A 22702-nucleotide genomic window follows, 5' to 3' on the forward strand; every position below is an offset into this window, starting at 1 on the left:
CTTACTGTTGGCAAGTGTGTATCAATACCTTTATTTCCTATAAGTGAAATTAACATAATCATACATTATTGTTTGCATTGTTTGTTGGTGTAATAAAACAAAAAACAAACCATATATTTTGAAGATAAAAGAAAAAGGTATGCAACTTTTTTCACTTGCGACTGTGAGACTTCTTTCTTGACAAGAACATGAAAACTTTTGGAAACAAAGAAAGCTTCTTCTTCTTCTTCTTTGTTTCAGGAGTCAGATTATTATTGGTAGTAGTAGTAGTACCTCCTCCAGTGTAGTTGCTGCTGCTTCCTTGATCACCAAATGCAAACGATTTTGACTGCCCAAGTCCGTTCTCCTTATTTCTCCCCTCGGTGCTTGACCTCGTCGGACTTTTCTTAGGCTCCCTGCTTTCGTCTGTTCTCCTTTTCCCATTTTCTGATCTCCATTTTCTTAACTCTTGCTCCATACCCAACTTCCCGTCTCTAGCATTCTCGGCTTTTCCATTAGCCTCTTTAAGCTCTTCTTTTCTTAGGCTCATTTCCCTATTCACTTCCTCTAGTTTCTCCAAGACTCTTGACTCTTCCTCTTTAGCCACCTCTATTTGGGAGACAATCTCTGATAGTCTTGTGTTTGCCTCCTCCTCGGACTCGTGTGCCTGCTTGCTTAGCTCGTAGTATTCCTCTACAGAGATTATGATGCTTCTTGGTGAATTATTAATCTCCTCAAATCTCTGAGAAGATTCAGTCTCTTGCAGAGCTTTTATAGCAGCCAAGGCTAACTTCTCTGAAGCCCTAGCAGCCTCCATTTCCTTTTTCGCCTCAGTTAACCTACTCTCTATCGTAGACATTCCTCTTTTCGCTTGCTCAGACAATTCCTTCGCCATTCTAAGCTCGTCTCTAGCAGCTGTAGCAAATGCCTTTGTATCCTCTGCCTCTTTCGTCGCCTGCTCCAACTTCTTTGCTGTATCCTCTAACTCCTCTCTTGATTCTTTACCCTTTGTCTGAACCGAACCCACAGTTCCTCTCTGCTTAGTTTCTGCTAGATCCTGTCTCTCTCTTCCAAGCTCGGACTGTAATGATCCAGCAATTATCTTCAATGTTTTCACCTCTGAAGCTGCTTTTTCAATGTTGGCTTTGACTTCTTCAAGCTCTCTTCTCGCAGAATCAACAGCCGCATGTATGTCATTATTACTCTTCTTTTCCGTCAACAGATCACCGCTTGCATTTTCTGTGAAAGCCGCTAATTCAGCCTTCAAATCATGCTGAAGAGCAGAAGCAGTATCTAGCTTTGTTTTCACATCACCAGCCGCACGAACTTCTTGGTTAAGCCTCTCGATATCATTTTCCACCATCTTCAATTCCTTTTCCCAGTTGTAAACATCTTGGTCCCGAGCCATTGCCACACTGAATCTCTTCTCTTCCGCTTCGAGATGAGCCGTGTGCACAGATTCCAACAACTCCTTGGTGGCAATCAGCTCTATACTCAAACCATCCATTGTTCTCTCAATCTCTTTAGCTTCCATAACAGCAATATCAGCTCTCTCCTTAGCTAATTCTTTTTCCCTCAACATATCTTCATATTCATTACTAACCATTTCAATCTCTTCTCTCACAGACCGTAGCTCACAAGTAGCCGAGACTTGCCTCGCTTTCGCTACCTCGAGCTGTGCTTTAACAGCAACACTTGCCTCATTTGCTACACCTCTCGCCATCTCTTCCACACGCATCTGCGCAAGCTCCGAGTCCTGTTTCGCCTGTTGCTCTTCCTTTTCTGCTTTCTCCAACTCGAGTTTTAGCTCCTCAATCAGTCCCTTTGTGTTCTCTAGCTCCTTCAACGCATCGTGTTTCGCCTCTTCAGCTAACTCAGCTTCTCTTTTGTACTCAGGCATTGCTTCTTGTATCTTCTCAAGCTCTTCATCTACCATCTTCCGTCTCTGAAACACAAATCAAGAACACACATTTTGTCAAAATCAAGATCTCATCATGTTCATGTGAAGGAACAAAAGCTCAATTAAAACCTCTATTGTCTGAATCTTATGAGCTTTCCAATCTGTGATCCCACCAAACTTAGAAACTGCTTCTTTAACCGATTCGAAAGGCGAAGCTGTATCGATAACACCAATAGGAGACCCGAAACTAGGTGATTCGACAGATCTCGGAGAACCGAAACGAGGCGATTCAACAGATCTTGGATACACAAAAGCTCGAGGAGAAGCAGGAACTCTAAGACGAGGGGAAGCAGGCAAAATCCTAGCATCTTCAATAACATCGATTCTTGAATCTTCAGAAAACGAATCTTGATGACTTATCATCACCCTTGGTGCAACATAAACCCTAGAAGGTTCGTTGATTGGACTTGAATCACAATCTTGAAATGGATTATGTAAATCATCATCGTCGAATGTCAAGAAGTCTATATCATTGAAAGACGTGGAGATTCTCGTTGGACCTTGTTCATCTCCAGTTTCACCAATGGCATTGAGAAATAAATTAAGGTCGTCTGAATCTTTGTCATCGCCCAACATTGTGATGATTCTGAATCAGAAACTGGTCATGTGTTGTTGTTCCTGTTTACATGGTCAAATTCAAATTCATCGCATTTCTTGTTTTTTTTTGATGAAACCAAGAATTGGATTAGTTAATGTGAGAATGAGTTTTTCGGACAACATACCTTAAATCTGACAAAAGAGATACAAATGATGTCTGAATTTGAGGTTGTATGAGATAGTTACATCATTAGAACGGAAATATTTTGAAGGAAACAAACAGAGAAACAATCAGCTTGCGATGTGACCCGTCGAGCATTGGAAAATTAGAAAGATGAACGAACGGCCAATAACTAGGAGCGTGAAACATACGCGCATCTGTAATTGACGGAACTTTCATTAACACTAGGTAAGAATCCGTTTTTAAATGATAAATTGTTTTTAAATTTTTTAATCTATACTATTAATTGGGAATCACTAAATAATAAAAGATATTTAAATTGTAAAATATTAGGTAGGATGCCATTGGTTTTTTAAAATTTAAAAAAGAAAAAAAAAAAGATAAAAAAAAGGACAATTAAGACAATTTGATCATAAAATGCCAGCGGATCTTGGGTTGACCCGTTGGTATAGTCGGATAGACACGCGGATCTTGGATTAAAAAAAAATCCAAAATTAAATCAATAACTTAATAACTATCCTATATCTTTGGAAATCGTTTAAGGAAGATGCCATAACAAATCAAGATATTTGATTTGAAACTGTATATATTAAAACTTATTTATTTTGATAATATATTATTAGATAATTTGGGAAACGATAATCTAATTTAATATGAAATTCAAAATTTCCTTAACAAAACTATGCTAATTAATTCTGATTAAACTCATGAAAAATAAAGATTTTAAAATTTGATTTTCCAAATATAATAAATATTTATCATATTTGTCATATATTATCTAAACTAACTACTTCCATACTTTAAAATATACCATATTCAACAAATAATTTTTGGATTTTAGATTTGTAAATATCCAGAAAATATTTACAGTATAGATTAAAATATTTTAAATTTTAATCAGAATTTAAATGATATAAAAATTTGAATTTTTTTCCTAAACGGGTAGTTTTCACTATATTAAAAATATATAACTAAATTAAATTTGAATTATATATTAAAATGTATTATAATAGTTACTATATCTCCAAATTATATTTTTAGAGCCATATAAATTTATCTCTTTAAAATCAAATTGTTACAAGCTTTTGGAATATACATTCTTCTAAATTCGATCTTTTCAAAAACATTAAAATAAAATGTAAACAATTTTTTAAATTTTTAATACAAATATTTGAAATTGAGAAAATATTGACTCACACCAATATTCTTATTTAATTAATTTATGTAATCTATGTTTTTATGGATTATTAATTTCAAATATTAGCATCAGCGATTAAGTTTCTTATAAATTTCCGAATATTGACTTTACAAATTAATTTACGTAATCTCCAAGTTTTTAGGGTAGTTTTCCATATTATATTCTATTGAAATAAACAATATATGCTTCAAAATAATCTTACTTAAAGATTGTTATCCTAAAAATGAAGCATATTCTGCAAATTTGTTTCAAAAAACCTTCTACGAATTATTTTTTTCCTTTAAATGCTGACTTTCTTGATGATATAAATAGAGGGTATGTTTGCATGTTTATCACTCACTAATCATCTCTTATTTTCCTTCTATTGCTTTATATTTCTCATTTTCTTGATTGGTAATTATATAAGTATGTTTATATTTTAATTTGAAAGAAGCTTATTCGATTACTAACATTACTTGCAATTGTTTTTTTTTTTAACACTCGGTCATGTAAATAGTATTGGTAAAATGAAAACTTGAGGTGTTTCTAACAAGCCTATAAAAAAATGTAGTTTGAAGTTAGAGATTCTAAGGTATTTTTTTTTTCACGTGTTTTAATATTTACCATGTACTATATAGGGGAGATCTCTCAGAATGCTGGTGATGAGGTGGTGGTGTGTATAATTTGCCTCTCCAAAATCAATACATTATACATGGAAGGTATATTATCCTTTGTAAAAGAGATTATCCCTGTTTAAAATGTATAGATATTTATTCTAACTCTTTAATTGATTTACAAGTAAAAGATCAGTATCAAACTCCTTTGACATCTCTCCGTTGGAGATCAAACATAATTCATGTGGCTAGAGATTTTTCTCATGTATGTAAAATTATTGACGGATGAATCTATTTTTTTCGGTTTTTGGTTAAGTTTCTAATTAATTATTTTTATTTGGACAAGCAATAATGACTTTCATGTCAATTTATTTGGTTTTCATTTTTTTAAGATTCCAGTTTCCTATTAATAAAGGTTCCAGTTTTCTATTAATAAAGACTTTTTTTTTTCAATTAAATTCATTTTTGTGAATTCTACAATTTTCTTTGTACATATTATTATAATATATATACTACAATATATATCACTAAAACAAAGCAAAAAACTATATTGAATGTAAATTTTATACAACATCTGTTTTTAAATATGAAACCCGCACGTACATGCGGGTCATGATCTAGTTTGTTAATAATTGACGGAACTTTCATTAACATTAGGTAAAAATCCGTGCCGGTATGAATAAAATTCTGAACCAGGTATTAGATCTTCAATTCACACCAATATTTATCTGATCTTAGAGCATCTCCAAAGGAGACCTCAAATCCTCAAATATAAGGTTTTTGGTTCTCCAAAGGCAACTTCAAAAATTCAAATTTTAAGGTTTTGAATATGAGGTTTCACTATTCAAAACCTCAAATTTGAGGTTTCATCTTTTTATTTGCATTTTGGTCATCGCAATTATTTCTAACTTATAAATACTTCCACTAATTTGATATTTTAACATATTAGTCTTTAAAAGTTTATGGCAATAAACGAAAATACTCGATGTCAATAATTTTTATTTCGTAATATACAAATAAAAAATAAAGAGACTCATCTAACTCTTTTAAATGCATGGATTGATTATATATAGAAGCATTACAGAAATACTTAGGTTCGATAATTTGGTAATTTAGCTTTATTTTATGATTTTGTTTGTGTGTTTTATTATTATTTTGTGCAATTTTATTTTATACTGTAATATATTAATAATTAATATTACTTGCAATATTTTAATATATGTTTTATTGTTATTTATAAAAATTTTATGGTATTTTGCAATTATAATCAATAGCAAGGACTATTATGCAAAATACAAAAAAATTTGAAGTTAAATTTGAGGTTTTCTTTTGCAAAGACACAACCTTAAACCTCAAATTTGAAGTTTGGAAAACCTCAAATATGAGGTCCCTTTTGGAGATGCTCTTAATGGTCTATCTATAATGTTCAATTCACGAGGCTTCATTGACGACAAAAGGTATACATATTAAACCGTTAGTTGCACTTCGTTGACGACGCTCCACACACATTATTTTTGGTCTTCCTTTATGAAACTTTGCTAAACAAGTTTCGTGGTTGGCTTTCGGTTTGTATACCAAAAAAATCTCTTGAACTCCTTAATACCCTTATCACCATATTTTATATGTCTTGTGCCCACGAGACTCGAGGCTACAGATTTTTCTTCAACGTCATCATGTCTTTCGACAATGGCCAATCTTTTACTTCACATTATTTGTGGTTGTGTCTCCGATTTACCATCTTCTCGTATGTGACATTATACTTTACAATCCTTGTCTCCGAACTATCATCTAATTATCATATTTTTTTATCGCTTTTAATTTTGTTATCTTAAACATTGAAGATGAAAACCAAGGTTTTGCACAAACAAATAAAAACTTTGAAGTCTCATTACTTTATCTTATATCTCAAATAGCATGTTAATAGAATTATTTAAAACTTGCATAACTAAATCTAATCCTCCTTATTTGATTTAATGAGCATTTGGATTCACATCTATAATTTTTTGGATTGAAGTTTAATATATCCAAATTATCTGCATCCGATCTTTATCCGCTACTACGCCAAATAGGCAAATACATTGATCTCTTTGCAGATTAACACAATTTTTTTTATTTTTTTTTTGTCTGAACGGATTCACATAATCTAAACCTTGGTCGAAACATTAATTACTGACACTTACCAAAAAAAACATTAATTAACGACTATTGACAAATAAAATTATATATTTTAAAATAAAATTGACTAAGAAAGAAGAAGGGTGTGGAATTGGATCACTACGAAACGAACCCCACCGAAACAAATAATGTCCGGCGGCAAGAATTAATGATGATCTTCGTCTCTGTCTCCTCCTCCTTCTCTGGATCTTTCTTACAGAATATACCTTTTTGATTCTTCCTCTAACCATTTCTCTTCTTCTCCGTTTCTGGGTCATTCAAAGTTTCGATTTTTACCAACCATGATTGATCGATCCACATCATCATAAAGTTTCCAAATTTGTGTCAAAGATCGTAACTTTCGTTGACTTTTCCGATCTGGGTTTGTCGGAAAAATGAATGCTGTAGGTAGGATCGGAAGCTATATCTACCGTGGTGTAGGTACGGTTTCAGGTCCGTTTCATCCATTTGGTGGTGCGATTGACATTATCGTTGTTGAACAACCTGATGGAACATTTAAATCGTCTCCTTGGTATGTTAGATTTGGGAAATTTCAAGGGGTTTTGAAGAATAGAAGGAATTTGATCAAGATTGAGGTTAATGGTGTTGATTCTGGTTTCAATATGTATTTAGCTCATACAGGACAAGCTTATTTTCTTAGAGAAGTTGAAGATGTTGTTGGTGAATCTGAGAGTGGTGAAGTTTATACTTTGTCTTCTGGTGATGAAGCTGAGACGACGTCTAAGATGGGTGATGATGTTGTTGATAAGGTTAAGATTCCTTTGAAGTCTAGGAGTTGTAACTATGATTCCCCTAGTCCTCGTAGTGGTAATGGGAAGATTGTTGGTAAGCCTGGGATTTTAGGGTTTGTGTTTGGTGGGAGATCGGTTAGGGAGAGTCAAGATGGTGGTGTTAGTTCTATTGAGAGAGCTGAGATTGCTGCTGATTTATTGGACGTTAAGTGGTCTACTAATATCGATACGCGTAAGTGTGGAAAAGGTAAATCTTCTGAGTCTTTGGATGGTAAAGGGAGTGGTGAGAGTAGTACTAGTGGCAAATCTTGTGTTGTGGGTAGCTCGGAGATGTTAGTTGATAGCGATTCGATATTGGAGACTCCTCTTGTTGCATCTCCTACGTTGCGGTTTCTTGATGAGAAAGAGCAGGATTTTCGTGAAAGCACTAATGTGGAAGATTATTGTGAAGAGAATGTATCAAGTGGAGTTGTTGAAAACGGTTTATGTGAAGCATCGAGTATGGGGTTCTCCGTTACTAGTGAAGGGAGTGGAAACGTAGAGATCTTTGTCGAACCAAGAACCGAGACACTTGCACAGGTTAGTTACTACATTTAATCATTCTCATTTTCCTGGCAATGCTAGATTATTAGCTTCGGAAGTAAAATAAGAAGGTTATCGAATTTATGGGACTGATGTCTTGTATAATTTGTATCTCCACTAGGATTCTGTTACTGGATGTGTTCTGGATCCGAAGCAAGAACTGTTAAGTGCTCCTGAATCTGTGGAAATTGTAACAGTGGGTTCAGCTGACCAAGCGGATTTAGGGAGCATTGGCACTTCTCAAGAAGGAAGTAGCACTGGCTCTTCAGTTCAAGATGAAAATAAGATCACCATAAACGATATGCATATCTCGGCAAGAGATTTTGAGAAGTCTCAGTCAGCAAGTGGAGAAAGCATCCTGCAACCAGAGATAGAAGAAGAACAATTTTCCTTTAGCGATCTTGACGAAGGTAAACCTGGTGGTAATAGTTCTGAAGGGTCAAGTTCTCCTGATACTGTAAAAGTTGATGGGAAAGAGAGTTACGATGAAATTGAAACTAGTCCTGAAAAAGGCGTGGTCGTGGAGAACTCAATCGCCTTGTCAGAGCCGATTAACATAGAGAGGAAAAAGGATATTTCTACAGATGAGATGGAGCGGTTAGTAGGATCATTACCGATTATGCGGCTTCAAAACAACGATGATATGGATGCCAGTCCTTCTCAGCCTTTGAGCCAGTCATTTGACCCATGTTTCAATACTTCAAAGTTGGATTTGAGAGAAGATGAGTCGAGCTCGGGGGGTTTAGATGCAGAAAACGTTGCTGAGGGTAGCCCAAAATTAAAGGCATTCAATCATGTTATCGCTAATCCTGAAGTGGGTAAGGAAATATAACTTGTTAACCTTTTTTATTTTTCTCTCTGTAGATATGATGAGGGATCAAATTTTACTAAAATTGTTTGGTTGTTATGAATTATGATGCTATAGTCTAACTTTCTATCTCCACTCTCAGTCGAGCTCTCTCTCTGCAAGCACTTATTAAGTGAAGGAATGGGAGCAGAAGCAGCTTCTCAGGCTTTCATTTCCGAAAAACTGGATATGGAAAAGTTTGCTTCTTTGGGCCCATCAATCCTGGAGAACGATAAGCTTATCGTGAAGATTGGTGGCTGCTACTTTCCATGGGATGCAGCTGCTCCTATTATCTTAGGAGTGGTTTCATTTGGGACTGCCCAAGTATTTGAACCCAAGGGTATGATAGCTGTTGACCGGAATGAGAAACCTGGTGATGTATTAGCTCAAGGCAGTGGAAGCTGGAAGCTTTGGCCTTTCTCTCTCAGAAGATCAAGGAACGATACTGAAGCTTCTTCTTCTGGGGATACAGCTGAACCTGAAGATAAACAAGAGAAGTCGTCGCCAAGACCAGTGAAAAAGACGGTCAGGGCACTAACTCCAACTTCTGAACAATTAGCTTCTCTAGATCTGAAAGAAGGAATGAATTCCGTGACTTTTACGTTCTCCACCAATATTGTGGGTACCCAACAGGTCATTCTTTTCCTTTACTACGACATGTTTGTCATATAACTGTCAAGAGTTTCCACTTGGTGTTCACAAACTCACTAATGCAACAGGTAGACGCAAGGATTTACTTATGGAAATGGAATTCTCGCATAGTAGTGTCAGATGTAGATGGTACCATCACAAGGTAAAGCACCTGTGGTTTTATATTATGTTTGCATATTATTAGCGAAATCCAGGACCTGTTTCTGTTTCTGATTTCCTTTCTTTCTCTGGTTTATATTTTTGTTTGTCATAGATCGGATGTCTTAGGCCAGTTTATGCCTTTGGTTGGTATAGATTGGTCACAAACAGGTGTCACACATTTATTTTCGGCTGTAAAGGTTTGTTATCCCAAGTACTTTGTTTGTTCTATCTTAAAAATGATAATAGCGTGGAAGCAACGGGGCAAAAGCAAAGATTCATTTTCTCTCCCTAACATTTCTACAGGAAAATGGATATCAGTTGATATTTTTAAGTGCACGTGCGATTTCTCAGGCCTCAGTCACAAGACAATTTCTAGTTAATCTCAAGCAGGTAATTTGACACAATGCATTCCAACTTTTCAGAGTTCCAATTTCTACCGTACTCTTGTTAATCTTAGTTGCTAATACCAGGATGGAAAAGCATTGCCGGATGGGCCTGTTGTTATCTCTCCTGATGGCCTCTTTCCGTCGTTGTTTCGGGAAGGTAATCTGTTTCCTCTGCAACATAATCAAACATATTTCTTGATTTGTTGATTCTTGATTATATGCTTCTTATTTTTAAATTTTCCTCTCTAGTAATTAGAAGAGCACCTCATGAATTCAAGATTGCTTGCTTGGAGGTTTGTATTATGCGGTTTCCTTCTATTGAACTCTCAATAAATCATGGTTAAAAATCTCGGTGAATTCTATAACTAAAGTTTTCTGTTTCCCATATGTCACAGGAAATACGGGCATTGTTTCCTCCTGAACACAACCCATTCTATGCTGGTTTTGGAAACAGAGACACAGATGAGATAAGCTACCTCAAAGTAGGAATCCCCCGAGGAAAGATCTTCATAATTAACCCAAAGGTACATTCTTAAAATGAAAAATGCATTAGCAACATTTTATGGAACAAACTATATGCCTTAGGCTTGGAGGACTTGATTGTTTGTTTGCGTTTTGCTTTTGCGTTTACGATACCATGACTTTTAGTACTTTGTATGAAATACTGAAAATGTTTTGTAATCTCAAAATGCAAATATATAAACACGCAAACGCAAAATTTGGCGATAATCAATGTTTTGTGAGAATTGCAGGGAGAAGTAGCAGTGAATCGTAGGATTGATACAAGATCGTACACAAATCTTCATGCTCTTGTCAACGGAATGTTCCCAGCTACAACCTCTTCAGAACCGGTATATATATCTCGAAATTTAATTTGTCTATTTCATCAAAAGAAGATGTATATGGTTCGGATTCTGATGAACATTTATAAACAGGAGGACTTTAACACATGGAATTTCTGGAAACTGCCTCCTCCATCGTTTACGTAATGATGATGATGATAATGACGATGTTGTCTTCAAGAAAATGCAGATTAGATGGTAGAGATAACAAATTGGTGGTCTGGTGTAGTCTATTTCATTTTTTTTTTGTTACACTGGTTTCATATCACAGGTTACGATGTATGCGCAGTTATATACTTGTATATATATATTGAAAAAGTGTTGGACACTGTTCATTAAAACATTTTGAAATTTAAGAGAATCATAAATATAGATGAACACATAATTTATTGGGTATTGACTGTGTCACTATCTCAACTGCAGGTGGTTGGTAAGTTTCTAGACATGCGAAAACCAAGTAACTTGTCTCACTCAGAAGTCAGAGATATATTAGCTAAGGCGATAAATTCCAAAACACCTAACCATAAGACTTTTTTTTTTTTTTTTCAGATTGATAAGAGTTTAAACTGCACTGCAACACATAAAATTAGAATCAAGCAGAGATAAAATGCATAAAAACATCTTAATGTAAAAAAAGAATTAAGGCGTACATTTTATTTCTTCGTAAAATGTTAAATTTTATACCATTTTCAGAAGACAGGGACATTACCAAGAGTAGATAAGGCCGGAAACTAGTAGACAGACGACAATAGAAGGCCACAAAAACGAGAGCAAGACAATAGATGGATCATACTTTGGAAGAGGAAGACAAAAATTATCAACGGTTTTGCAGCGAGGAAACCGCGATCCGAGGCCAATCCTCATTTAATACCTTGGATGATGCAGAGCTTACAACTTTTCCTATAGTAAATGCGTCTGTCACCTGAAAAATAACAACCAAACTGGAATGATTCACTTGGTAAACCTATAAAAGGTTTTATTGGTAACAATAGATTAAAATGAACAGTTAAATATATGGTTAAAATTAAATGACATAATAATGCAGTCATATCTAGATTCTTTTTCACTGCGTAAATCTAAATTATCTAACTACTTTGGACAAATCTCTAGAAAAACAATACCGTCCAAAAATCATTTAAAATTTTTTTGCTAGTAGAGAAAACTTAAAAAAAGAAAAAAAAGACAAAAAGACTAAAGTATTACAAAATTTTCTGCCTATTTCAACAACTATATACTAGGTCACACAAATTTTGATTACCAATCGGTTAAAAAAAAAAGCGATCATGAATCATGATGCTATAAGGCCTTACAGTAATTTATAAACCAATAGGCAAATAATTCAATAGATAAATACAAACATCATATAACAACACCCTTCTCATCTTCTGCTTCTTCATCTTCCATTCCAATCTCAAGATGCACGCAAAAACCGACTCAGAGGTGACAAGCCTCTCAGCTTCATCACCAACTAGATCTCCCCGCCGTCCCGCGTACTTCGTCCAATCTCCATCACGTGACTCTCACGATGGAGAGAAAACAGCAACATCATTCCACTCAACACCGGTCCTCACCAGCCCAATGGGGTCTCCACCACATTCTCACTCTTCCTCAAGCCGATTCTCCAAGATCAATGGCTCAAAACGCAAAGGCCACGCTGGAGAAAAACAGTTTGCTATGATTGAAGAAGAAGGTCTTCTTGATGATGGAGATAGAGAACAAGAACCTTTGCCTCGTCGATGTTATGTCTTAGCTTTCATTGTTGGATTCTCTTTGCTCTTTGCTTTCTTCTCTTTGATTCTTTATGCAGCTGCTAAACCTCAGAAACCTAAGATCTCTGTTAAGGTTAGTTAAAAAGATCTAGAGTTGACTTAGTAGATCGAGATCAGATCGCTTAGATCCAGAGTTGTGCTTAGGTTTGTTGGAACAAAATTTTGCAGAGTATAACGTTCGAGCAACTTAAGGTTCAAGCTGGACAAGATGCCGGAGGTATTGGAACTGATATGATCACAATGAATGCGACGCTGAGAATGTTGTACCGTAACACTGGTACTTTCTTTGGTGTTCATGTTACTTCTTCTCCGATTGATCTTAGCTTCTCTCAGATCACTATTGGTTCTGGCTCTGTAAGTTCAAAAATCTTAAACTCCTTTTAAATATGTCTAGTTCATGTTCATCAATGTTGTCTTGTTGCTATCACCAGATGCTCTTTGTTGTTTTTTTTTTGGTTTTGAAAAATGTATAACCGAACATTTTTCGGTTGTGGTTGGAAAATTTCGGTTCGGTTTAGTTTTTGGTTTGTTTTTGATCAATGTTGTCGGTGGCTATTATCACATGGGGTTGATCAGGAGTGCACATTGGGTGTTTAGTTTTGTTTTTTTTGTGTGTTTAAAATATGTGTAACCGACAAAAATCGATTTTTATTCGAAGTAGTTCAATTTAACTTTTGATGAATAAAAAACACATAAAAAAGTTTGATCTACTTTGGTTGTACTAAATTCAATTTTGCTTTATTTGATATGAACATTTTGTTACCATTTGGTCTTACAATATAGTTTTGATGACCCACTTCCAATTTTGAACTTTATTCTTTTTACTTTTGTAGATTAAGAAATTTTATCAGTCAAGAAAAAGCCAAAGAACAGTGGTGGTGAATGTGCTTGGAGACAAGATTCCTCTCTATGGAAGTGGCTCAACCTTAGTCCCACCACCACCTCCTGCACCAATTCCAAAACCTAAGAAGAAGAAAGGACCCATCGTTATCGTCGAACCACCAGCGCCTCCTGCTCCAGTACCGATGAGGCTAAACTTCACCGTTAGATCTCGAGCTTACGTGTTGGGGAAGTTAGTTCAACCTAAGTTTTACAAGAGAATCGTGTGTTTGATTAATTTCGAACACAAGAAACTCAGTAAACATATTCCAATCACGAATAACTGCACTGTCACATCTATTTAAAGGGGAAATAAACACATGAGAGAGCGAACGGTCTCGTATTGGGTAGTGTGCTATACATGTTACCAGGTAGTGCGTGTGGCCTACCCCAAAGCAGAAGAATCATCATCAGTGGGTTTCATAAATTTAATTTATGTAAGTGAATTGAGAGATTTTTGTTAATGATACAGTAAACGAGAAGATTCACATTTTATTATTTCACGCAACGTATCAACCTTTGATTTAATATTCATAATTATAACTATAAGTTTTACCTGTGATATACGCAGGATTAAAGTTTATTACAAATAAAAAACTTATAGTTTTGAGAACAAATTTTGTTTTCTTTGTTCACAAAGATAACAAATTTCTTTTAAAACAACATATTAACCAGAAAATGACTCATTGATTGGTAACTCAATTGAGGATACGAGTTTAGAAAGGGGATCTATAATAATAATAAAAATATTAGTGCCAAATTTTAATACATATAAAAATAATACAGTAAGAATAATTAAAATGGTTGTAACCTAAAAGGAAAAAATAATCTAAAAGGTTATAATTAATTTTTATTATCTTTATTATGACATATAAGATTGAATGATTTGTTTTATATATATATATATATATATATATATATATATATATATATATATTTTTTTATTTTTTAACGTCTGATATTGATAATGACCAAAAAGGTTTGAAACAAGAAAAACCAGAGACAATGAAAACAGAGATAGGGAGCCCAGAAAAAACAGAGCAAAATAAATTGACACCCGAGCCTGAATTGAAGCCTCTTCAACCTCTTCGTCGTTCTTCCTCGATACGATTGTGGAGCCACGCCGGTCCTCCTCTTGCTATGTAAGAGTTAAAACGTCCTTCACGAACAACACTAGAAGCGATATCTCGAGCAAGAGCATTAGCTTTTGGCGATGAACGCCTGAAACTTATAGACTGCATCCCCTGCATCACCTGCAAAATTTTGTCAAGAAGAGAGCTGTACTTTGGCCAGGCTAGTGGTTGTGCAATCGCTTGAATCGCCGCGTTACAATCAGACCAAATCTCACACGAATATAGACGAACATTGTGAAGGCTCTGTAAACACCATAAAAAACACCGCAACTCCGCCGCAACTCTATTCACCATTGGAATGAAAGCCTCTCGCGCATGTAGAATCACTTCGCCATTATGATCCCGTACCAACCAGGCTCCCCCATAGTGTATAGTGTTCTTTACCCAAAAGGCATGTAAGTTACACTTTAATTGACCCACAGCCGGTTTAACCCATCGTGTCACCAAACCTGGATTCCGTCGCTGCAACCTCAAACCCTCTTGGTCACTTATAGCTTAATGTTTCAACCATTCATCCGATGCCTCCAAAGCTGTGACTAACACGAAATTAGGATCATTGGCTTTACCAGCATATAAAGTTGAGTTCCTGGCTTTCCATATTTCCCAAAGCAGCCAAGGAAGCGCCGTTGTAGTGTTTGAAGGAAGATCTGCCCGCTCCATCAAACTTAAAACATGTTGAATATTCACTGTAATAGAGACTCCAAAACCTTGATTTGGATGTGGTAGTGTTGTTAAGTGCCAAACCGCTGCAGCCAGAGGACACTTGAAAAGCACATGGGTTATCGTTTCTTCTTCTACACGACATAGTGGACACATAGGATTAACTGCTAATCCATGAGTCTGTAAACAATCCGCAACAGCTAAGGCACCAGATAAGGATCGCCAAAGGAACATTTTAATTTTAGGAGCTGTTTGAAGCTTCCAAATCCTCTCCTTGACTTTGTTGATAGTTTTAATATCCTCCGGGATTCCTGCCATTGCAGTGGCTTCACGATTGACCAACCAATGACCACTCTTCACAGAGTAATGACCCTCTTTCGTATACGCCCATACATGTCTATCTGGCTTAAGCGGTGACGGTGGAAAGGACCGTATATGCATAACATCCTCCGATGTAAAAAGCTCTGTTAATCTCGGAACATTCCACTCACCCTGTGGTGTAATCAAGCTGGAAACTCTGAGACTTATATCCATTAGCGTCTCTTTATTGATTGGTCGTCGCAGAATACCATCAAAGAGCCACTTATCTACCCATACATAAGTAGACTGGCCATTGCCAATTGTTTTCATAAGACCTCTTTCAAGTAACTCCTTGCCAAACATGATGCTCCTCCATGCATAAGATGGACGATTGCCCACAGCTGCCTCTAAAAATGATTTATTCGCATAATATCTAGCCTTATACACTCTGGCTAATAATGAGTTAGGCACATCAAGCAACCGCCAAGCTTGTTTAGCTAGTAAAGCTTGATTAAACCGGCCAATGTCCCGAAATCCTAGGCCACCTTGCTCCTTGGATTTACAAATCTTTTCCCAGGAAACCCAATGCATTTTATGCTTCTCCTCACTTTCATTCCACCAAAAATTAGACATGGCACTTGTGATTTTTTGGCATTGGTGTTTTGTCAACCGGAAACAAGACATGGCATAAACCGGCAAAGCCAAGGCCACCGACTTAATTAGGACCTCCTTACCACCTAAAGAAAGAGTCTTCTCATACCACCCGTTCAGTCTGGACTTCAAACGATCTGTGATGAACCCCAAAAGCTCTCTCTTCGAGCCACTAAAACATTCTGGCAGCCCGAGATACTTACCAGTCCCTCCTTCTTGCTCAATACCGGTATAAAGGCCAATTAATCGTTGCATGTAAGGATCCAGCTTCTTCCCAAACGTGATTGCTGATTTCTGAAAATTAATTTCATGTCCTGTGGCTTTCCCATACAGTTGTAAACACTGGAGAAAGGCGGTGCATTCCTTAAAAGTGGCTTGACAAAGGAACAGGCTATCGTCAACAAAGAGTAAGTGTTGGATCGACGGGCAATTTGGCTTTAGTCTCAACCCGGTTAGACGTCCATCTTGTTCCGCTTTATTCATGATGTGAACTAAGGCTTCCGCACAAAGAATAAAAAGAAATGGCGATAACGGGTCACCCTGACGGATTCCCCGCTCTGGTTTGATATATCCATAGGATGCGCCATTGATGAGAACAGAATAACTTACAGTACGCACACAACTCATTATCCATTGCACCCATCTAATATCAAAACCCAACTTAATGAGAAGCTCTTCCAAAAAATTCCACTCAACACGGTCATACGCTTTAGACATGTCAGTTTTAATGGCTATGAAATCTTCATTGCAGTTTGGATTAGTTTGCAACGCGTGAACCATTTCATGAGCCAATAAAATGTTATCCGAAATCAACCTGCCTGACGCGAAAGCTCCTTGCGTTTCAGAAACAATAGCGGGCAGAAACTTCTATAATCTAGCACATAAGATCTTGGATACAATTTTATAAATCACCGAGCATAAACTGATGGGACGAAGGTCAGTCATCTTCGACGGATTTGGCTTCTTTGGGAGTAAACAAATCTGTGTAAAATTCCACTAGGCGGGAAGAATACCAGATTCAAAAAATTGTTGAACCTCCTTAATTACTTGTGAACCAACAATGTCCCAATAAGCTTGGTAAAAATGACCCGACATTCCATCAGCCCCTGGAGTACTATCGCCTCTAATACTAAACGCAGCTACTTTGATTTCTTCACTTATGACCGGTTGCGTTAGCTTATTGTTCATTGCTTCTGTAACTCTCGGTGCCATCCCATCTAAAGCTTCAGATGCACCCTCAGGTGTAGAACCTGAAAATATTTTCCGGAAGTATGCAACAGCAATTTCTCCTTTGGAATCTTCTGCAAACTGTTCCAAATTATTATCATCAAAGAGAGATAAAATTCTGTTTTGAACCCTCCGTCGCTGGACACTTCCATGGAAGAACTTAGTGTTTCTATCACCTTCTTTAAGCCATCTTTCACGGCATTTTTGTTTCCAATATAACTCCTCCTCTCTATAAGCTTCCGCCAACTCCCACTTAAGCATTTGCAGCAAACTACGGTTTGGTTGTGTCTTCATACCTTCCTCATCTAACCTTTGACGCAGGTGATCAATTCTTTTTTTAGAATTCTGGTTTGAAACTCTCTTCCGACGAGCAATCGATTTGCGGCAGTTTGCTAGTCTATGCATTAATGCACGATAACCCGCCGCATCATCCTTACACCAACCCTCTTTAATGATCTCCAAAAACTCTGGTTTTGAAGTCCAGCGTTTGTCAAACAAAAATCTTCCTCGACGAGACATATTTTCATTTACAAACCGAATAAAAACCGGTTGATGATCAGAACCAATGCGTTCCAAGTATTCCGCTTGAGCTCGCGGGAATAAATGAAACCATGCTTCATTACCAAGAGCTCTATCAAGACGGCATTGAATCCAAAGATTATTGCGATCACCGGCCCATGAAGACCTGTTTCCAATACTCGGGACCTCCCATAGACGGCAATCATTTATCATATTCCTAAATGGAAAAAGTGAATTCCGCCCGTGCTGGTCCACCAAGTTTTTCGGTATTGTCAACTATCTCATTAAGATCTACCAAAACTAGCCAAGGATCATCTCGTGAATTGCCAATTTCAACCAAATTATTCCATACAACTTGTCGAAATTGAGCTACAGGGTCTCCATAGACACACGAGATAAAAAATAACAAAGATCCAAGCTTTACTTTAACATCAATAATTTTATGATCCGAAAATAGCACTTCCACTTCATAGGCACCCTTCCAAAACAGGGCTAATCCACCACTTAAACCGATTGGATCGGCGATATGTGACTTATCATAACCCATCCAACGTTGTATCTTCAAAACGTGACTACTGGAGTTTTTCGTCTCCATGAGGAACAAGAAATCCGGTAAAATGTTCACGACGCATTTCCTTTAACGTGGGAATTGTCAAAGTGCCCCCCAATCATTGACAATTCCAGCTCATAAAGCTCATAATTGAGTCGGCGGTTCCTCAACCGGAACCACCTTCTCATCATCGCGTTTAGCGATTTTTGAAACCACCAGACCTTCCTCACTAGCTTTACGTTTTGATAAAACACCATCTTCACCTGATTTCTCCTGTAGTGTCCCATGCGTATCATCTCCTTCCTTACTCGCTTTCACCTGCAACGCTTGAGCTTTCCTCCTCCACTGGTTGGGACGATTGCGCTTTTTGGTTACTTTTGAACTAGTTCCGGATGGGCCAGTGACAAAGCCAGCCTGAGACGCCGTAGAACTAGCCGTGTGCTCAGAAGCAGTACCATAATCTGCAGAAGACACTTGTTGCAGTTGTCCAGTAGCAGGAACCAGCACTAATCTGTTATCTCCATTCTTGCTAGACGAAACAGAGTGATCAAAATCCATGACTAGACCCTTGCCTTTGTTCTCATCAGTTGTGAATTGCACAGGAGGTTCAAGCCGCAAAAGCGTTTTCTGACCCTACGGATCTTTTTCCAAATCCCAAACTGACTTGCGAACTCTCGCCATGCGAATCTTCTTTTCCTGCGGGTCTACAACAGAGAGATATTGTCTCATCTCATCTAAGACTTCTTTAGCTATCTTTGGCCTTCCGGTGATCGGGTCGATCCCCACATCGTCATTAGTAAGGACCCCAAATAAAGGATCATCTTTACTAATCTTTGGAATTAACCGATTCGGGACAGTGCCTGCTACCTTAATTCCTCCCGTAGTAATATTTTGCCGGTTTAAGGGATTAAAGGGGCAGCTCTCCTTATCGTGAGTGAGGCGTTGACACTGGTAGCAACGTTTGCGAATCCGCTCATATTCAATACCAATAGAAACCACCTCGCCAGTTGCCAGTTTGTTAACGTCAAAAAGTACACGAACACGGACAAAGCCTCTGCTCTGGGGTTTCAGAGGATCAAAGGCGACATGTGTGACTTGTCCAATATGCTCTGCAATCTCTGTAATGGTGTCCTTCGTGTTGTAGTTGACCGGGATATGTCTCAGGCGAATCCATAAGGGAAGTACTTTAAGGTAGTCTTCAGGCGGATTTTCAACCCAACGCTCAAGAGTCATACTCCAATCATTATAGGTCCATGCTCCCGCTTCCAAAACAGTCAGAAGATCTGACTCGGAGTCAAAGATAAACTGAAACTGATCGTTGGGCAAGGCAATTCCCCGGGATCTGTTAGCAACCCTCCAAAGTCGTGGCATCTCATGAATCATGTCCGACATCTTCTGGTTCTCCGGACACAATAATCGGCCGATGATGCTACACCCATTCCTTTCAACCAAACTATACTTAGGAAGATTCCTAAGCACAATAGGTTTATCATCTTCAAGCGACATCTCTTGCAAAGCCTTGTCGAGTGTGTATTCCATTCAGCTGTAGCAAGAACAGAACGCAGCAAAAACAGAGTAACGTCGTTGAACCTTGTGTTCTTCAAATAACCTAGAAAAAGCTTGACGGCGGCTGGAAACTAGGTTAAACTTGCCGTCAGATCTTCCAATATTACCAAAACTTGCACAAAAACAGAAAGATTTGATCAAATTCGGTGAAAAATGGAAATATTCCCGGTGTACTCAAGCTTCCTCAAAAGAGTTGAAACCCTCTAAATGAGAAAGAGACTCCTAAGCCCACTCCGTGGGATCCCGATGTCAATCGGATATGATATATTTTTTGTTTAGTTTCAAAATCAGAGACTCTTGACAACATAATCTATATTGTATAATGTTTAACTTCAGGTGAATATGATGTAAAAACGTTAAAGATAAAAGAGTGTTGTTGAAGTGAATACCATTTGCGTTATAACAAGTGTCACAAACTTTTGGTCTTCTCTTCTGTTTTTAGATTGCCAGGAGCGTGTATGAAGGAGAGATAGAGCGGCTATGCCCTGCGTTCTTATAGAGTGGTCCAGAACTACAGAGTCATAAGGCAAAAATATCATGGGAAATAGTTTGTCTTCCTAGAAGAGAAGGAGACTTAGGCCTTAGACCACTTAAGGAGATAGACAAAGTGAATTGTCGAAAGGCTTTTTTATTTATTTATTTATCTATCGAATGGATAGTGTAGTTTGTAATTTTGCAGTTTTAATTTCGCTCTCGTAGTCTCGTATAAAGTTTTAATTAATGGAAAAAAAGAGCAAAAATAACCAATTTAGAAAGAAGACTACAACAAGGTGATCCCTTATCACCATAATTTTCTTTGTTCTTGTACCGAAATGCAGTAGCAAATACTAAAAACATAGAGAGAAACATCTTGCTGGTATTAAAATGACATGTTCATACTCTTCAATTTTAAAGTATTTTATTGTTGATGATGGCCCTTTTTTAGGCCACTATAACAAACAATAGTGACAAAACAATTGTAGAAAACTTGACAATTTATGATCACAAGAGTCTTCAATAACATTTGACCCTTTTCTGACTGTAAAAGTCTCTCCTCCTCTTCATTCATTTTTGGTGTGCACTCGGCTTGAGAAAATATGATAGTGCATGCAGAGAAGTTTAAGAGAATTGATTTGGCCATCTATGTCACTAAAGTGAATTTATCTTTTCGGTCAAACGTTCTGAGATAACTCCGCAGTTAAGCGTGCTTGAGCTAAAGTAATTTTAGGATGGGTGATCTTCCGGGAACTGATTTTCGGAACCGTGTGAGTGAGGCCAAAACATGGAGAAAGATAATGTGGTGATTTGTAGGGTCGGTAAACAAGCCTATAAAGCTTCCTAGACGTAGCGGATCGGCCGTCAGAAGATGGTGGGCCCACGGGCTAAGAGAAGATGTGAGGCCCATTAAGAGTCACAGTCGGGGCGTTACAAGTGGTATCAGACCCGAACCCAAGTGAAGTAGAGTTAAGAGGGCTCACACCGTCAGAGGTGATGGTCTTGGTTTGCGATCTGTTAGTGGAGTTAATTATAACACCCAATTTGAGGAAATAAGATGGTGCATGCAGAGAGGTTTAAGAGAATAGATTTGGTCACCTATGTCACCAAAGTGCACTTATCTTTTCGGTCAAACGTCTTGAGAGAACTCCACAGTTAAGCATGCTTGAGCTGGAATAATTTCAAGATGGGTGACCTTCCGGAAACTGATTGTCGAAACTGTGTAAGTGAGCCAAAACACGGCGAATGATCATATGGTGATTTGTAGAATCGATAAACAAGTCTTTAAAACCTCCCGGATGTAGCGAACCGGCCGTCGGAAGATGGAAGACCCACTGACCGAAAGAGGACGTGGGTCCTATTAAAAATGGCGGTCGGAGCCTTACATTTGGAAGAAATCTTTTTTGGACAGTAGAATTCCCAATGGACCGTAGAGTGGTATATACAACCTTCAAGATGAACTGTTTTATATCTTTTTGATATAACTACCTCACATTTATAATGAACGCGTTTCTAGCTTATTTCTACTTCAATGTATCAGTTCTTCTCTATTTTTAGTATTATGTTAATTTTCCAATCACTTTAGTAAAGGATTGATTTAATAGAAAAAAAAAGCATGATCATTGGTATAGATTTTATATTTTGTAGATTTCACGCCATGAAAGGGGTTCAAAATTCCAAAAAAAAATACTTTGTCTCAAGAAAAAAAAAACATATTTTCTTATTTTTAAAACACATATCGGTACTTATACTACCGCCTAGAAGTTAAGACTTTTGACAGCATTTGAAAATATCATCAAACCCAATTCACAATTGGAGAAATTTTAAATATTGTAAATTTTTTTTTCAAATAACCAAAAATAAAATCTAAATCTAAATCAAATAACATTTTTGGAATAGTGTTATTACCAAACTTCAAAATTTGTTTTTAATAGGTTTTTGCTCGTAGCACAAAGCATCATCTTGTAATGAATATGTACTAGGTAGTATGTGAAATGATTATTAAGTAAATACATTGTAGTTTTAGTTACAAAATTTATTATATTATCATTCAAAATCTGAGATTTGTATGTGCTAACAAACATGTAATATATATATTTTATTCTATTCGATTCAGCGATTTTTCGTATTAAATTTCATTTTATCAATAAAATTTATTGAAAATGATCAAT

The 22702-nt window shown here is 36.9% G+C and overlaps 3 protein-coding genes across 4 annotated transcripts; 2 read left to right on the top strand and 1 right to left on the bottom strand.

Annotated features, from left to right (window-relative positions):
* Positions 1 to 19: 19 nt before the first annotated feature.
* LOC9299802 (protein WEAK CHLOROPLAST MOVEMENT UNDER BLUE LIGHT-like 3) lies at positions 20 to 2818 on the bottom strand. Its single transcript, XM_002865429.2, has 3 exons — positions 2662 to 2818; positions 2009 to 2557; positions 20 to 1924 (listed from the first exon to the last, which is right to left on the bottom strand). Exons 2-3 carry the CDS (start codon positions 2513 to 2515, stop codon positions 152 to 154), a joined length of 2280 nt encoding a protein of 759 aa, XP_002865475.1. The 5' UTR covers positions 2516 to 2557; positions 2662 to 2818; the 3' UTR covers positions 20 to 151.
* A 3879-nt stretch (positions 2819 to 6697) lies between these two features.
* LOC9301550 (phosphatidate phosphatase PAH2) lies at positions 6698 to 11199 on the top strand. 2 transcript variants are annotated; one of them, XM_002863680.2, is made up of 11 exons: positions 6698 to 7933; positions 8058 to 8754; positions 8887 to 9416; positions 9503 to 9576; positions 9688 to 9772; positions 9879 to 9965; positions 10046 to 10118; positions 10211 to 10254; positions 10357 to 10485; positions 10714 to 10812; positions 10897 to 11199. In XM_002863680.2, the coding sequence occupies exons 1-11, from the start codon at positions 6998 to 7000 to the stop codon at positions 10948 to 10950; spliced, it is 2808 nt and encodes a 935-aa protein (XP_002863726.1). In that variant the 5' UTR covers positions 6698 to 6997; the 3' UTR covers positions 10951 to 11199. The 2 variants fall into 2 exon arrangements, with proteins under 2 accessions (XP_002863726.1, XP_020886051.1); XM_021030392.1 differs by having other exon boundaries at positions 8887 to 9401.
* Positions 11200 to 12114: 915 nt separating this feature from the next.
* On the top strand, positions 12115 to 13972 carry LOC9299803. The gene is made up of 3 exons (XM_002863681.2): positions 12115 to 12645; positions 12741 to 12926; positions 13406 to 13972. The coding sequence occupies exons 1-3, from the start codon at positions 12220 to 12222 to the stop codon at positions 13754 to 13756; spliced, it is 963 nt and encodes a 320-aa protein (XP_002863727.1). The 5' UTR covers positions 12115 to 12219; the 3' UTR covers positions 13757 to 13972.
* The last annotated feature ends 8730 nt before the right edge of the window (positions 13973 to 22702 follow it).

This window comes from Arabidopsis lyrata (assembly GCF_000004255.2).
Source record: "Arabidopsis lyrata subsp. lyrata unplaced genomic scaffold ARALYscaffold_8, whole genome shotgun sequence".
Lineage (NCBI taxonomy): Eukaryota > Viridiplantae > Streptophyta > Magnoliopsida > Brassicales > Brassicaceae > Arabidopsis > Arabidopsis lyrata.

Bases quoted from the DNA above. Each gene is read 5' to 3' on its own strand.
- LOC9299802 (XM_002865429.2), bottom strand. From the start codon at position 2,515: ATGTTGGGCGATGACAAAGATTCAGACGACCTTAATTTATTTCTCAAT. The intron at 1,925-2,008 runs GTTTTAATTGAG...TTTGTGTTTCAG, and splicing joins ATAAGATTCAGACAATAGAG to AGACGGAAGATGGTAGATGA.
- LOC9299803 (XM_002863681.2), top strand. From the start codon at position 12,220: ATGCACGCAAAAACCGACTCAGAGGTGACAAGCCTCTCAGCTTCATCA. The intron at 12,646-12,740 runs GTTAGTTAAAAA...AAAATTTTGCAG, and splicing joins AACCTAAGATCTCTGTTAAG to AGTATAACGTTCGAGCAACT. The intron at 12,927-13,405 runs GTAAGTTCAAAA...TTACTTTTGTAG, and splicing joins TCACTATTGGTTCTGGCTCT to ATTAAGAAATTTTATCAGTC.
- LOC9301550 (XM_002863680.2), top strand. From the start codon at position 6,998: ATGAATGCTGTAGGTAGGATCGGAAGCTATATCTACCGTGGTGTAGGT. The intron at 9,773-9,878 runs GTTTGTTATCCC...ACATTTCTACAG, and splicing joins ATTTATTTTCGGCTGTAAAG to GAAAATGGATATCAGTTGAT. The intron at 10,813-10,896 runs GTATATATATCT...ATTTATAAACAG, and splicing joins CTACAACCTCTTCAGAACCG to GAGGACTTTAACACATGGAA.